A 17,297-nucleotide genomic window follows, 5' to 3' on the forward strand; every position below is an offset into this window, starting at 1 on the left:
TCACTGCAAGGACATCACTATTACCACGGACAGCTCTGTTCCAATAATGTTAGTAACGAGAGCCAGGATTTATTGAACACCGACTCAGTGGCAGGCACCCATTCCTAATATGTGACATGTACTTTAATCCAACTCTAAGTACTCTCTGGTATTTTTGTGGATGCCCAAAAGTTAAGTGTGTTTTGTTCATACAGCCTTGCCTTGAAAAAGACAAGAGATTGAATCATACTATCCTGAAAAAACCCACGAAATCTTTTTAGAGGTCACAATATTCTTTTCTGTTTGCAAATGTTGAAGGATTTGGCAAAGACAACCCTCTAATACAAAAACTGTTCTTATCTCTAAATAAAATTATCTGGGGGATCCCTGGGTGGCTCAGTGGTTTGGCGCCATCCTTTGGCTCAGGGCACGATCCTGGAGTCCCAGGATCGAGTCCTGCGTTGGGCTCGCGGCATGGAGCCTGCTTCTCCCTCTGCCTGTGTCTCTGCTTCTCTCTCTCTCTGTCTCTCTCTCTGTCTCTCTCTCTGTCTCTCTCTGTGTCTATCATGAATAAATAAATAAATCTCTAAAAATAAATAAATAAATAAAATTATCTTAGTGTACTGGTAAGATCGGCAAAATGGGAATTATTCAGGTGCAATATATAAACAACTGATATCTCTGAAGATAGCCATTCTGAAATTTACTTCTAATATCCTTTTCCAAAGGAGAGATAGCTTATGTTGCATGGTCTTTTAATGCTTGCCCAGATTCTGAAACCCAAGTGATGGGAGGCAAGGATTAAGGCTCAGTAGATTCTTTGTCCTCTTTAAAATATCGACCATCTGCTCCACCCTAACACGTTGGTATACAAGTCCAACAGAGAGTAAATATGAAAGCAATTAAAATAAACTACTGTGCATTAGTGTGGTTTGATTTATGTAAACAACTTCTGTGGGACAAGATGGCTGTGGTTTGGGTAATGTTCATATCTGTAAAACTCAAGTAACCTAAATATAACTTAGTATGTATAGAACATTCTTGGCCATGTTCTTCTGCTAGAAACTATCTCAGTAGAGATGAATTCAATGATGAGAATGAGGCATGGGCTTACCCAGTGGAGGTCATAATCTAGCCTTGCTCTTCCCTCATCGTCTTCATATAAGGTGAATCCTTCCCTCCGGGCCTGATAATATTCTTTTCGTAACTTCTGGATGCGGTCAGTGCTTCCATTTGTAGGACGGCCACTGCAAGACATAATCAGACAAAAACAGTCACACAGTGTACATCATCCTGGAAAGTTAATTTTTGATCTTATTAAAGGAGCTGACATCCAAATTTGGAACATTCAATAATGTAATTCAAATATGCTAGGAAAACTGTAAAATCAGTAGTAAAAGTGAACAAAAAATGGTCTTTATGTAAATACATTTAGCTCTAAGGGTCAAAACATCTGACTTGAGATTAATAAATGCCTTTTGAGTGAAAAGGTAAGGTAAGGTCCTGACCTTTAGAGCAATTAAAAGAGCCGTCACTTTTTTCTTATAATCATATCCACAGAATTTGGTTAAATTTTAATGTAGTTATTTCATTTTCTCAAATAAGAAGTTGCCAATTTGAGACCAGTTGTTTGACCTGAAGATTGGATGTGACACAGAGTTGGCAGGTGCCAGTCTTCATTTCAATGACACTGATGAATTTTTGTTGTGGGGAGTAGCATACACATCAGCATGTGGGCACACAGGGCATAGGAAAAACAAAGAAGGTGGAAGCCACATCAAGAAGTAAGAAGAAATATAAAAAAAACTGGTGATAGTAGAATATGCCATCTTTGTTACTTGTCCAAGATTCTCCTCTCTTTAGTCACTTCTTTCTCACAGGAATCACATTTTGTCCAGTGATTCATCCATGCAATCCCAAACTGGTCAGCCAATGGCCCCTTTTAGCTTGGATTTGTCATGATTGTTTCAACAGAACCAACATCATGTGATACAATTCAGGGCCAGGAAGTAAGAGGAGAACATTAGGCACATTCCGACAATTGTTCAGCTTCTCTGGTTCATCTGAGGCATAACTGAATGTCCTATCATGTCCTATCATGCCAGATCTTATGTTAAGATCTGGGAAGGTGAAAACAAACAGTTTATAATCCTTGTCCACAAATAGCACATGGTCTGGGAGGGAGAGAACTGAAGAGGATACAGAAGACTACAACCCATGTGCTTGCTACAACAGCAGTCTAAAAAGGGATGGTAGGAGAGAGAGAGACTGCTTAAACTGACAGGGGAGAGCAGGGCCATGGAAGAAGAGCAGGGAAAGCTCCACAGAGAAGGTGACACCTTAGAGTCTTGAAGGATATATAGGTGCTCAACAGCTGGACAAGTGAGATGAGGAAATTTCAGGAAGAGAGAAGGGAAATATGAAGGACAGAAATGAGAAAGCATCTTGCTTTGGGGGAATGCAAACAAATCAATTTGGGCAAGCAATGATCCTCAATTTCTTTTGTCCTGGCTCACCCACATCTCAGGAAATATATGCTCCCTTCCCTTTCTCATTTAGGGAGCTAGTTAGGATAAAAATGAGTGCTGGGACTTCAGGGATATTTTGAAATTAATCTAATAAATGACAGAAGTATATCACTTGCAAATATTGGTACTCGAACTCAATTTTTAGCAACTTGTTAATCATAAGGACACTTGTGTTTGATGGGTGGATGAGAATCACTGCTCTAGTATACAGGGTATATGGGAAGGGGCAGCAAAGAGGGACAGGTGAAGCTGAGAAGAGGAATAAAGGGACCCACTGTAAAGAGCTGTGCATGCCAGAAGATCCCCAAGAATGACAACTGAGTTTAAAATTTAAATGAGATTTCACGTTAAAGGAGATATCTGAAAGCAACAGAAAGAAGTCATCTAGTCTTTTGTGAAAAAGTTTTGAAACTAGACTTTTAACTAAAAAGAAAATGACTGAACATCTTTTGGAGGAAAAACATTCTTCCCAAACTAGATTATAAGTTAATTGTTGATGTCTTACAACAGCTTTACAAAGTTAGCACAGGGTTCTGGGCTCCCTATGCATTCTACAGACACTCAGTAGCCAATGCCTTTTATTAAGAAAAGATAAACCCTTAGGGATCACATATCTTTCTTTTTCTTCAATATGTACTTAAAAACTCTCAAGATTTGGATGCCTGGATGGCTCAGTGGTTGGGTGCCTGCCTTTGACTCAGGTCGTGATCCCAGGATTCAGGATCGAGTCCTGCATCACGCTCCCTGTGAGGAGCCTGCTTCTGCCCTGCCTGTGTCTCTGCCTCTCTCTCCGTGTGTGTCTCTCATGAATAAACAAATAAATCCTTAAAAAAAAAACAACCTCTCAAGATAGTTGTTTCTTTACTATGCTTTTCTTAAAGAAAAGTCTTTCAAACAAAACAGCAGAATGAGACCTATAAATGCAAAGAACATTATGATGGTTGCCGGAGGAGAGGGAGTGGAGGGATGGGCAAAAAAGGAGATAAAGGCTTCCAGTTATGGAATGAGTAAGTCATGGGGATGGAAGGCACAGCCCAAGGAATATAGTCAATGGTACCGTGACAGCACTGAATGGTGATAGATGGGGTCTACACTTGTGGGGAGCACAGCACAACATAGTTGTTGAATCACTATGCTATGCACCTGAAATTCATGTAATATTGTATGTCAATTATTCTCAAATAAAAAAAAAACTTGAAGTTTTTGAGCATTTGATAACAGTAAGATAACAGTAAGAAAAAAATTGGAAGGTCCAATTTGCTTTTCTGAACCCTGGGAGCACAGCTCTATGTGGACTGGCTTCCCTTCCTCTTGAGGACTGTGAGCTAACTATGGTGCCTGTATGCAATGCATAGGCTTCTGCTGATGACGTGAATGTGTGAGCCAGGCTCAAACTCACCAGATGAGTTCAATCAACTCAGTGCAAACATTGCATACATAATCTATTAGTTTACCCAAAGAAACTGAAGCACTGAATTCAAGCAGAATGAAGTCATCAGTAATAAAAAAACAAAACAAAACAAAAAAACAACCAACAAAAAACCTGATAAGGCACTGTTTTAAAACTCCCCATAATTTTCCTACATTTGTGGTGGAAAAAAAAAATCATACTCAGACTATAAACTATTCTTCCATATGCCTATAAATACATAAATTTAAAAATATGGGTTTGATCAGATTTTAGTTCTCAAATAGAAGGAATTGGGTAAGAATACAAAATCAGCTGTTTAGGATTCAGAAAATCCCCTATGGCTGACAGGAACATGACTATTTACCCAGAAAAGAAATCTGGCCTCAGAGAAAAAAAAACCGGAAAAAAGTCTAGAAAGTCATGGACCATCTAAGTGCAAAACATGCTGTATCTTCTCCCTTGTGCGAATATTTTAAAGAAACTATGAGACATGGTGCAAATGTTTCATAATGACTGCATTTCACCCTTGTCTCTTTTTTTCTCTCCAGTCTCATTCTGCCCTTAGTAACTGTATCAGGCTTTTCCCCCTTAATTATATTAAGTGTTTAATATAATAAAATCAGGAAGAGCAAATTCCTATTTCATTTTTCAGCTCTTCTCTGAAGATAATACACATTTACCATCAAGTCAATAAAAATGATAGGCATAGCTACCGTGACCGAAGCAGTTAATTGATCCTATTTTGTGTTGAAGATATAGAAATTTGAAGAGACATAAAAACACCTTAGTCATAACAGCAGCAATAATTATAATAGCTATTATTTATGGAACACTAATATACCAAATACATTGATACAGGCTGTTACTCCCTCCACTTTCTGCCCAGAGCAGACCTAAATAATCAATTACAGCATTCTTTCCTGATGAGCCTAGACATGGCCTTAGAATCCTTCTCAACCCAGAACTTCAGAAAGCTATTACCAATCTACCGAAAGATTCTTGAGAAGCTTCAGAAGTTCCATCAGATTAGGATGTCACTCAAATAGCCTTGGGAACTATATAAAATCAGTCAAGGTAGCAATAATCCCATCTTTAAATTCCTACTTTGAAAACTAAGCTTTCTGTATTATTTGTTCACTGGATGAAGTAAAGGTTGGCCATTCTGACAAAAAAAGTTCCTAGTCCACCTGTATTCATATGTAGATGATCAGTGCCACTCTTACACTTTCAATGTGCTGAAATTTTATGTACAATTAAATCAAACAGTATAACCAAACAGATTTATATAGTAGTGACTTTGTGTAAATGATACTGCTTATGCCTTTAAAGGCAGAGGTAGTTAAATAGGCTCTTCTTATTACACTTCAGAGCTGGACAGAGTTTAAAGTTGTAAAGGAGTTCAGAAACCAGGTCCTTTCATTCATAGTAATATATTCCCATATGCAGTAAACCTATAGTAATACATTTCCATATGCAATAAACATCACAGTAAGGCATTATCTGCTCCTTTGAAATCTAACCTTATTCTTCTTACTCTTCACATTCTCCTCATTTACAGTGACCTTAATTGAAGTGCATTTTAAAAGTGAGTGTTCATTTGTGTCTGCCAAGGTCTGCTCCCATTACTGCTGCAGGCTGGAGAAAAGAAACTAACACATATTAAGCTCCTATGATGCCCTAAGCATAGTATTTACGCTTTACATACTTCGCCTGCTTTAATCCTCAATCAAATTTGTGAGGATGACATAGATAGTGACATTTTGCAGATGCCGGCATTGAAGCTCAAACAAATAGCACGACTGGTAGATGGTGGACCGGGAGTTGTGTGACTTCAGGACTAGTGTGATTTCTACTATAACATGTTGCCTGCAAGAAAGGCATTAAAATGCAGCCGGCATTTTGTAGCAGAAGTTCACAGGCATTTCAAGGCAGAGGGAATTTAGCAGAGCACGTTTATAGCCATACCTTTTGATATTCTTTTATTTGCACAGAACTTTGCAATAAAAATAGAAATCGAAGTCACTAAAGTAGTAGAAATACATGCAATGAAGTCTGTATTCATTAAAGCATGATGTTGGAACAATTGCAGACTGAGATTTCTGGGTAATTAATATTACATCTCTAACAGGCTTATGTGGGAAAGTGATATAAAAATGAATGGGGTGCAAAAGGGAATCAAAAGACAGAGATCCCACATGAAAGTGAAACTCTGGATCAAGACCAGGACTGAGAGGCAGCCAGGGCTGCTCCTGGTAAAATTCACCACTCACTGCATAAGAAGGAGTCGATCCCTAGCAATGAACCATTGCTGGACTTGTGAATTAATCTGCAATGAATCTGTGTGTATACTCAAGCGGGCATGCATGTAAATACATGCACCCTCTGAGTCAATTGTATATAACTAATTCCAAAGAGCTGTGTCATTTTCAGATAGCCTCGAGATATGTGGCTCTCCATTTTAAAGAAGAGGTGTTTGACTCCAGTGAGTACAGCCCTCATTTGTAGGTACCAGCCTGGGGTCCAGAATGGGTGATGTGGTTAAGAAACAGTCCTTAGAGAATGGAACCTATAACACCCACCTGGATCTTATAAACCTTACAAACTCAGTGAAAAAAACTATTTAAATTAGATGAATGCATGTGAACAATAATCAGTAGACTAGGGAGTGTTTTTGAGTTTGGGGTTTGATAGAGTCTTTAATTTTTTATAGTTACTGTAAAAATGTTATTTTGATGCTTATCCATCAAAAGTTTAATTCTATAATAACGATGTTAATCTTTCTGTATTTACAAAGGGGTAGAATTTTAAAAGCTTTCTGAAAAAGGATTAGCCTCCTAAAAGATATGGTGCAAAGGGAAACACCTCTGTACCCTTTAAGAATGCCAAGATGCTGTTCTTTTCTCCCATGGGAAGGGGTGCTGGTTTTGTCTTTTTGCATTTAAGGACCAAAAAATCATCACAGTTTTCAAGTACCATATTCTTAGTACCATAGTTCTGCCTTAGAAAACAGGGCATATATATACATATTTTTTCAAAGTGTGAACAGAGCCCCCAAAGTACCTGAGATTCTGTGGCATTTACACTCTTGATGACATAAATATAATAAAACCCTACTATCTATATGCAATATTATTTTACTTGAAGTCCTAAACTAGGTTCTAGAAAAGAATATTCCCTTAGAGACAGATAGTCATAGATACAACTGTTAACTTATTTTCTGTTGATGATAAAGATTTCTGTCAAATGAAACAGTTGAGAGATTCTTATAAATGCACTCAGGATCATTAATTCAAAAGCATTTTGAAGATTTATGGAAACTATAGTCCAACAGCACTTATACTAATATCCTACAGATTAAATATTCTACAAATTAAATATTCTACAGTGAAAATACACGTAGATAGCAGGCCCATATATACTAAAAGAGATTTAATAATAAATAGTGGCTTTTAATGGGGCTTAATTCTGTAGAATTCTTCAAGTGATATTTTAGTTCTGAACAGTTCTGAAAATTATCCTGTGTAACTATTCAGTGAAAATTATGATTAGATAAATTCCCTATTTTCTCCCTGCTCCCAATTTCTTATAACGGATACCTATTTTTTTCAAAGGTACATTGACAAGTAAGGTTCTGCAGTTTAGCCCAGTGAAATCTGGGGGATCCATATTTGACTACCTATAAACAACATTTGGAATTCTTTCTAATTTCTTTCCAAATTTACCATCGCTCTGTATGATGGTTGCCCTCATTTACAATTATTTTTGCAGAAGAATTTCCCGCCCAAAAACAAGAAAATGCCTTTCCTCATACAGACATTTAATTTCTATCAGATTTAAGTCATCTTGTTAAGTAAATAATTACTCTAAATTACCCTCTGCTTACCACAACTGCCTAAAAATTCCTGTTAAGAGTAATGAGTTTAGAGAAAGGGTAAATAATATTAAAGACAAAATACAATTTTCACATCTAAAATCTCCTCTTTAGGGCAGCCCGGGTGGCTCAGCAGTTTAGCGCTGCCTTCAGCCCAGGGCTTGATCCTGGAGACCCGGGATCGAGTCCCACACTGGGCTCCCTGCATGGAGCCTGCTTCTCCCTCTGCCTGTGTTTCTGCCTCTCTCTCTGTGTCTCTCATGAATAAATAAATAAAATCTTTAAAAAAAATAAAATAAAATCTCCTCTTTATTTTGAGGCCTACTTTTGTTAATTATCTCTGACATACTATTTAATAGACAAAGAATCAACACTTAGACATCTTAAGAGACATTAGATATCATATAGAAAACTGGTGGAAGAATTTGGGAAAAAAATGTGCTTTATGCTAATATATAACTTTGAAAAGTATATATTTGTATACATTTCTGAAAGCTCAAAAAAATGACTGTTTATGTCAGGATCCTGTGGAGAGGCTGAAACACTGGTCCAGGGAGGTTGATAAGCAAGTAAGGTCATGAAGAAGAAGACAAAACCACACACAATGATGTATTAGGTCAGCCTGTAATCCTGAACGTGGTCCTTGCCCTAGCCATCCTCATGCTGCCTGTGGCATTTGACCTAGATGCAACAATCTGACAATGTGACTTGGCCTACCTGGGCTCCTGATTTTACCATGGCAACCTGAGTCTGACCTTTTGTCTTTCTCAACATGTTTTCTGTTTTCAGCATCTGTTCCCTTTAAGATCCTCGTCTTGGTATTTCCATCCCTAGCTTGGTGGAACTGGCCCTCTGACTCCTAGAGCTTGAAGATTTGTCCTGGAAATCTTAACCCTGGACTGGACCTTGACCCCAATGAATCAAACCTTAGTGGAAATAAAGGCCCCTTTCCCTTGGCACTTTTGATTGCATAATGGTAAGCATTTCCACTCACACCATGAACCACAGCTACCATTTACTGTTGAAAGTAATCTCATTGATGCATGAAGGACAACTTTCTCCCCTGTGATTGATTGTTGTGACTGAGAATCTCACCAGATCAATGTCATCTCCTTTTCTGATAAAAGGCATTGCTCTACCTTTGCTCTTTATCACTTGAGACAATGTGAGGCCCCTCTCTAATCAGAACATTCTGCTTCTCTATCTCCATTTCTAGCAAAGGTGGAAATTTCTTAGGAGTGACACTGTTATTCACGATTCAACAACACACAGGTTATTATTCACAGCTTCAACTCGTCATTATAAGCCTGTAACAGATAATTGCATTATTCTGATACTGTACAATGACCTTCTGGCTGTGTTCAAATTTCAGAAGCCAGTTTTGCCATTGGCCATAAAATATCCATTTGAGTTATTCATATTTTGAATAGTATTCTAATATATTTCCATTGCAGTACAGGGTTTCTGAGCCTTAAGTGGTTGACACTGTGACTACTGGACACACTCAAAGTTATGTATAAGCATATGGTATGCATTGTCTTGAAATATTTTGCCAATTTTATTAACAATACAAAGTATATGCAGGATCACAGAAGGAATTTATCAAGTATTTCATATGGTAATTTTGTTTCTTAAGAAAGATTTTAAAATGTGGTTGAAAAGTTCACACTGGAGGGCAGGAAAGTAGCCCCTCATTTCTACTCTACATCTTTGCAAAACAAACATGCATAGATGCAAAGAAAAATAGATTTGGACCAGTCTGGAACTGTGAATCCACTACATCTTCTGTTAAAGATGATAAATAAACCATTTTCTATATTATAACTCTTGTAGGTTATAGCTGTTCTTACATGGCTGAGGGATAGTGACACTGCACCATTTAACTGTATTTCACTGATGCACGAAACCTTTAAGTTTAGACAAAAATGAAGGCCTGGGGGCAAACAACAATTTAAATAGTGATCGTGTTCCCATTGGCCCTTCTACATAATGAACATGTGATTCTGGACATGAACTGAGTTGGTTTCCCTCAGCTGGTGTCAGTTCCTAAGTGTCTCTCACTTAGGAACTTTTTTTTTTTTTTTTTCCATTTAGGAACTCCTAAATGTCTGCTTCACTTTGTGCTCAAGATAATTCCAGCATTTTAAGATAAGCACTACTGATACAACATGGCCCCTTATATGCAAGCCAAACACTTCATCTGGTGTTCAACCAAAGGAATAGCTATCTGATGCAGTAATAAAAAACAAAACAAAACTGTGTTGGATGGGTATAGTGGAAGATTACAGGTAGGATCCAATATAGCACTCTCCAAAAGTGTTTTTCAAGGTTAATTCTGACTATATACAACTTTGGTCTCTTGTAATGGCTCCAGAAACCAACCTTGAGACATGATTGCACATTAAACATTTTAAGTTTTCTCTCTCTCTTTTTTAAGATTTTATTTATTTATTCATTAAACATTTTAAGTTTTCTCTCTCTCTTTTTTAAGATTTTATTTATTTATTCATGAGAGATTCATTCTCTCCCTCAGAGAGAGAGGCAGAGACACAGGCAGAGGGAGAAGGCGGCTCCCTGCAGGGAGCCTGATGTGGGACTGAATCCCAGAACCCCAGGATCATGACCTGAGCCAAAGGCAGATGCTCAACCACTGAGCCACCCAGGTGTCCGAACATTATAAGTTTTCTTGAACAGTGTTATGGTCCTCCCCCAAATTAGTAAGACATTGATAAAAAGGTAAATGGAAGAATCCTATAAAACTTGTATTATTTTAACTCTCAATCACATTCTTGAGTTGAACAAAAATGACAAATAGAAATAAGCTTTTATTGCTTATACAGTAGTTGAGCAAATTAATGATAGTACACATACGCACGTGGATATGCACACACACACACACACAAACACACACTTTCCCAAAGAAATTCTCACCAACAATTGTAGGACTTGCAAGATAAAATCATTATATTCTAGGCTTAAGTCAAACACAGCCTGAGTTTTAGGAATACATATCTGACATTTAGATGTGGATTAAACTTTCAGGGTCAATTCTGGGAAAAATGAGCCTTTGTGGGCTGCGGACCAGAAAACCTTGGGACTTCCATAGGCGCCTCTGAAATATGTTCCTTCTCAGAGGAAACAACATAGAAGGTCTGTCTTCTCCCAGGGGATCATGGAATGCCATCAAAGGCCACTGATTCCCGAGAGCTGGACACCTAGGTCTTTCCTTTCAGACAATAAGAAAATAAAGCCTAATCAACTATAGAATTTTAGAGATTTAGTGCATGAATGGTGTTTTTTTTTTTTTTTTTTTTTTTTAATTTAGAGGATAATATCAGTCAGGAAAGGCTATTGTATGCTGTGGTAACCAGATGTCAGTAGATTAAAACAGCAATTATTTACTCACATTTTTCCTCTTCTAATATAAGATGTTGATAAAATAATTAAAGTAACATAGGGAAATAAAGTATTTAAAAGGACCCAAGTTTTGACATTGAAAGAAGCTAAAGATTATGATTAGCAGCTCATACTAAATATCAGGAGACAGAACCTTCTAAATGCATGTGGTATATGTAAGGTAGTCCTTCCCCTTCGTACCCAGTAAAGGGATATATAATAAATTGTCCAAACAGCCACCATGAACACATGGGTCACATAGGGATGTGACTGTGGGACAGGTCTTCATTATCACATATATGCTGCTAAATCATACGAGCTCATAAACATAAAATTTGATATGCAGTATTCTGATATGATTAGCATAAAAGCAATTAAGTCCAGGAACTTATTAAGAACATGTTTTAATATTACCTTAATTCCTTTCGTTCCTTTTACACCTATATTTGCGAAGGCTGAGCTCTTCTGCAATTTTAAATAGGGTTAAAATAATTACCCAATCCAAACAGATTCTCAGCTTCAAAGAGCCACATGAAAAGTTACCATATACTTAGGTCCCAAAGGGTGTCAGATCCAAGAATATCCCACAGCTCTCATTTACCTGGATGTAAAATGAGCTCTGGTGACCCTGTAACCTCATGCTGACCTCCTGACATGAGGGATTTATGGGATAGAGACAACTTACATTATCATCTCCTACGGACAGTTTTAGTTGTTTTTAAAAGATGTTTAGATTCTTATAAATCCTTTTTAGGAACATAGTGACTTTCTTTTCAGAATGGAATTGAAAGTAGTAAGTTGGTATCAAACTTAGATCATCAACTACCTTTATAAAAGTTTTCCGATAACCCCCTGAATGTTTTCAGATGTAATACATTTATTTAAGCTTGCATTTATTTATTCTTAAATATTGCTGTGTCCCTGGCTCTGGTGATGTAATGGTGATTAAGACCCAGACCCGACCCTCAGGGATTTCATAGTCTTGTGGGGGGAGATGGAGATATAAGTAAATAATTGCAGTGCAATGTGGCAATTATTCTGAGGAAGTATCATGAAGGATAATGAAGTTCTGCAGTAGCTCAGAGGAATGGTGATTAGCTCTGCTTAGGGAGGCCAGGAAAGGCCTCAAGGAGAAAAGGAGAGCAAGGATAAGGAAAGGATGACTGGACATGCCTGTGGAAGGCATACCAGGTGTCAAGGGATGGTAACATGAAAGGGCACATGGTCAGGTACAGTAGAAGTGTGGAAGTAGGTGGAGAAATTCTAGGAAACGTTGCTGGTAGGACTGGAATAGCTCCATATGCCAATCTTTCCAGAAGGGATGATGATGGGGAATCACTGGAGGATTTCAAATAGGGTAGGGCATCATCATCAGAATTACTCTTTCTATCAGGAGGACCCTGGGAGAACCTTACTTTCTCTGACCTCACACGTCATAACTACGAAAGGAACCAGTTGAGCTCTGTGGGTATTTCTTGTACTTAAATTCAATCACTTTTGGGGTATGTATAGAGTTCAAGTTACATGGTTGGCCAAATCGTTGGCAAAAGTCATCTTCTATTTCTATTTCTCCAGTTGTTGGGTACTGTGCCTGGAGGACCACTTTAGCTCAAGGCAATGGGACACTGAGACTTTCCTTCAACTTGAAAACTGAACATTCCAAAACCAGAGCTCTTGTTTAACCAGGAACATTAACTGGTGATGAAGCATGACGCATTGTTAATATAGTGATAAATTTCCCATTAGGAACAGGGCACTGGCTGCCAAATCAGGGGGCAAAAAGTCAAAAAAACAAAACAAAGCCAATGAAACCAACCCATTATGGGTTGACAAAGACTTTTATTTTCACTGGCACTTTAAGGGAAAGTAGTCACAGAATCTTAATTAATAAATAGCCATTTCTCCATTCAGGCGAGGTAATGGTAGTGCCTGAGTATCTGCCATGGAGCAATTTGTAGCTGTCTTCTTGATCTGAAAAGTGAATGAGTCGTCGACTATCAAAGAAGAGGGGAAATTAGGCACTATGCTGCTGACAATTGAACTCTATAAATAACCCACAGTGAAAATGAATAAAAAACATGCCTTCCCCCAGCTTTCAGTAGCCTCTCGAAAGAGTGACAGTTGCTAGTTTTTTCAATAAACATGATGTCAATTATGCCTTTTATCCATCATGGCAAAGTCACGTGTGGGGAATAATTGAGTATCTTTTTTTTTCCCCCGGCACTTCATATAACAATGCTTTTCTGTTTTATTTATACCATACTGAGGCAAAGCAGCTGTCTAATCTGTAACCTATACGTTGCATCAACCCTCTCCCTTCTTATTTCTTCCCTAGTTCCAAAAGCTTTACTAGCAACCGAATTTTTGTCAGCTCTCAATTATCTGCAGAAATAGGAGGTTCGGAAGGACATGAAAAATAGGCACTACGGATGACTTTGAAAACTCTCATTTAAACCAACAACTTTAGTTTCTTTCCCAGTGAGTGTTTTCCCAGAGCTGTAAACAATCCCCCAATTAATTGACTTAAGTTGCACATTCTTTTCCATGCCCGGCCCCTCATCTGGTTAAGGTACTAATGAGCAGAAAAAAGGCCAAAAGGCAGGCAGGACTTAGAAAAACAGAAGTGCTATGAAGACTCAAATGGGGAAAACAGAATTTGGATGGTTGAGAGTTAACGACCCAGGAAACATTCCCCTAAAGGATTTACTGTGTTCTGAAGGAAATGTAACTTTTCAGATTAAAAAGTAACAGGTATTGGTTTTCTAAGTGGATAAACTGAAAGCAAAATGGGATGTGGGCACAGTTAGAGAGTTAATGAGTGTTCACATATAGGGCTAAAAGAAGCTTGTGGGTGACTGTTTATTTTTCCTGCATTATGCTATTTGTCCTGAACTTTATTACTATTCATTCCCCTAACAGCTATTTTTTTCTCCCTATTTGTAGATGTATCAAGTATAGTCATTCAGATGTCATCAATTCATCATTTGTTAAAGGAACAAATGGAAGGAAAACTGAAGAACATGTTGAATGGCATTGCATTATTCTGTGCATTCCCCATTAAGATGAAAGAAGGAGGTATCACATTTTCTTTGAGATAGTTCCTACTCAACAACAAAATCATCTTTTATCCAAGTGTAAACAAGCCGACTATCTAGAAGCCTTTTTCCCCCTCCCAAGTTCTACATAAAATATAAGCCAGAAGGCTTAAATTGAATCACTCTATTATTTCTTTATTTATTACTTACCTTGACATTTTTTTACCTGAATGCTACTATATATCTAAGAGAGCTTCTAAATTTATAAACTACAAAAAGAAGAGGAATTATTTCCTCTTCTTCAAAGAAGCTTTTTAATACTATATCCAAAATATCTGGGGAATTGGGGGGAGAAAAAGGAGAGCGGGGAGGGGGAGGGGCCAAAGAAAAGAGCTAATGGTCAAAATGCATCCTTATAATAAAATGAGCTTCTTAATGGATGCTCACTACAGGAATAACATTAATTCAGTATTAGGACTTTCACTGGAAAAATATGAATGTAATTTATCTTTTTAACTGTCAGCTGCATTTCTAAAGCTCCGAAGTCTGTAGCTTCCAGGGGCCTTTTGTCTTTCTGCCATGGCAGGAATATCTTGGACAGCTGTAAGAGCTTTCTAAGCCATCTTTCTCAAAATCCATTAGCTAATTCAAGGAACCTAATTAGAGCTGCCATTTTGATGGAGCATACTGAATGCTTAGTACAAACTAGTAACACCATCAATGTTTATTAGAAATCACAAAACCCAAAGTGCTCCATTCCCTATGAATATTAATGGGAATAGAGCAAACAAAATATTTATTAAAACATATGCTTAATACCATCACGGTTTACAGACAGATATGGAAAGAGACAGAGAGAGAGAGAGGGAGAGAGAGAGCGGCGTGCACACTTGAATTTGAAGGCATGTGCCCATGAACACACAATAAACCAAGATTTATATTTAAGCAGCATGTAATCATTATTTGTATGCCCCTCCCACTTATGTCCCTTGGTTTTGCACCCTGGAATTCAGCAGCTCACAGCTGGGAAGACAGATGTAAGTCCAGAGAAGTCTGAAGAAGGGGGTGGAGGGAACCTCTTTTTTTTTTTTTTTTAAACAGCTGCTGAGTGCCACAAATTCTTGTCAGTGGGGAAATAAGCCTTGCTACTCTATAAAATCAGCAGCATGGTGACATCAGGACTTTCTACCCTCATCTAAATGAGGATATCGCCAAACTAATGCAGCTGGCTGTTATCCCCTGTATCCACCCTGGGAGAAACTCTCCCAGGGTATGGCTCTGAAGTAAGTGGTGCCTGAAGCTTGATGTAATCCTGCTGTTACACAGATTGGGCCCCCATTGCTCGTGTCAGCACAGGTATAGACACACTCCTACAGATGCCCAGAAGACTCTATTCCTCATTCTCTTCTCTCAGTAGCAATGAAAACGTTTGCAATAGTTACTGTCTGGTAGTCCCTATTACCCTTTCAAGCTGTTGCTTTCTCTCTCTCTCTCTTTCTCTCTTTTCATTAAACTTTGGAAAAGAATGGTCTGTTGTCCCCTTTTGTCAACTCCATCCTCCTCTTTGGGTTGATGACAACCTGGTGTGCACTTTCGCCACTGCCAAAACCGCTCTCTGGAAGCTCCACAAAACCCTAACCTCTCAGCAGGACTGGATGTCAGGCAGCAAGTCTCTCTTGGTTTCCTTCTTGTTTCTTCAATCTCACTGTTTCCTTCAATGTCTCTCTAAACACCAACCTTCTCAAAGATTCTCTAACTGCTTCTTACTCATATTTTTGCCCTGATACTATTTATTCGTTGGGCTTTGATTGCGGTATTCCTTCTCATGTTCACTCATTTACCAATCTATCCATTCCACAGATGGTCACTGGAGTGCCTCAGTTGGGACAAGCCCTCAGTACAGACTTCCTACTGGAAGATATGCATCTCTAGCTGTGATACTTGGAGCATGCTCAGTATACTTGGAAAGACCATGCTCAGTCCTTGCTTCACAGTTGCACCTAAAATGTACCGACATCTTACACTCCACTTCTCCAGAAACAGTCTCTTCACTCCCCCTCTCAAATCCACTTTCCCTTCTGTCATCCTGGCTTTTAAGTTCCTTCTTCATATGCATCAAGGCTTGAAACAGTGATTAGCAATTCAGAGGACAGGCTACCTTGATGGAAGTTACATAACATCTCTATCTGTGAAATGGGAATAAAGATAGTAGGACCTTAGAGGAATTACATTCAAAGTAATCAGAATGATGCCTGGCAGGTGAGAAGGACTCAGTAGATAAGCCTCTATTAGTATCAATATTTCTTATATTATTGGTAGCTTCTTTTCTCTCAACATTCACTTGGTTGTAATCAGTTGTCTCTAGTAATATGTCCTCCACCCCTTACATTCCTTCTTATAAGCCTAGTTCATATACTCATTGTTTGGAACATGATACCAGCTTGGCAACTGGTCTCTCGGCAGGGACTCTGTTCTAATCAGCTGCCAGGTCAGCCCTCCCAAGGCACAGCTCTCCTCACGTCATTCTCTTGCTTTCAGAACCTCTCTGCTCTTTTCCCATTGCCTATATCTCCACGCCAGCTTTCCTCTCCTCTGGTCCCACTTGCAGCCTGGTCTTTAGGGAAACTTTTATTCTTCCCTAAACTCACCCTCAGCTTTCACCCATACCCCCTCCTCCCTGCCTTTGTCTACAGTACTTTTTCTACCTGCAATTATCTCTCTTTCCTCTTAAAACAATATAATTAAGATGATATCAGACTTGAAAAACATCCATTGCCTTGTCATTATGTGCAGATTCAGTCTCAAACCATTCCCCACGGTCCACGCGGTCGCTCTTCACTGAACTGGACCCTGCCTCCCTCTGTGCCTCGGCTGTCACTGCTTATTCTCTTTTGTGCTCAGTAGCTTCCTTCTTACTTCCCTCATCCCTTGGACAGCCCAAGCTTGTCACAACTCTAGGAGTAATTGGTGTTGCTTCTGCCGGAAACACTCTGCCTCAAGTATTTCAGGAGACACTCTCCCTTGCCAGGGGAGCCTTCTCTGGCTACCTAATCTGGAGACCCTTCAAGTCACACCCT

At 38.6% G+C, this 17,297-nt stretch overlaps 1 protein-coding gene across 5 annotated transcripts in view; it reads right to left on the bottom strand.

Moving 5' to 3' along the window:
* Nucleotides 1–17,297, bottom strand: part of PARD3B (par-3 family cell polarity regulator beta) — a 979,753-nt gene that overhangs the window by 99,072 nt on the left and 863,384 nt on the right. For all 5 annotated transcript variants that reach the window (XM_077885333.1, XM_077885331.1, XM_077885334.1 and 2 more), the window contains one exon: nt 1,094–1,226. In XM_077885333.1, coding sequence (XP_077741459.1) covers nt 1,094–1,226 — 133 coding nt within the window. The remainder of the gene's footprint in view (nt 1–1,093; nt 1,227–17,297) is intronic.

The sequence above is a fragment of the Canis aureus genome, chromosome 36, assembly GCF_053574225.1.
Source record: "Canis aureus isolate CA01 chromosome 36, VMU_Caureus_v.1.0, whole genome shotgun sequence".
NCBI lineage: Eukaryota > Metazoa > Chordata > Mammalia > Carnivora > Canidae > Canis > Canis aureus.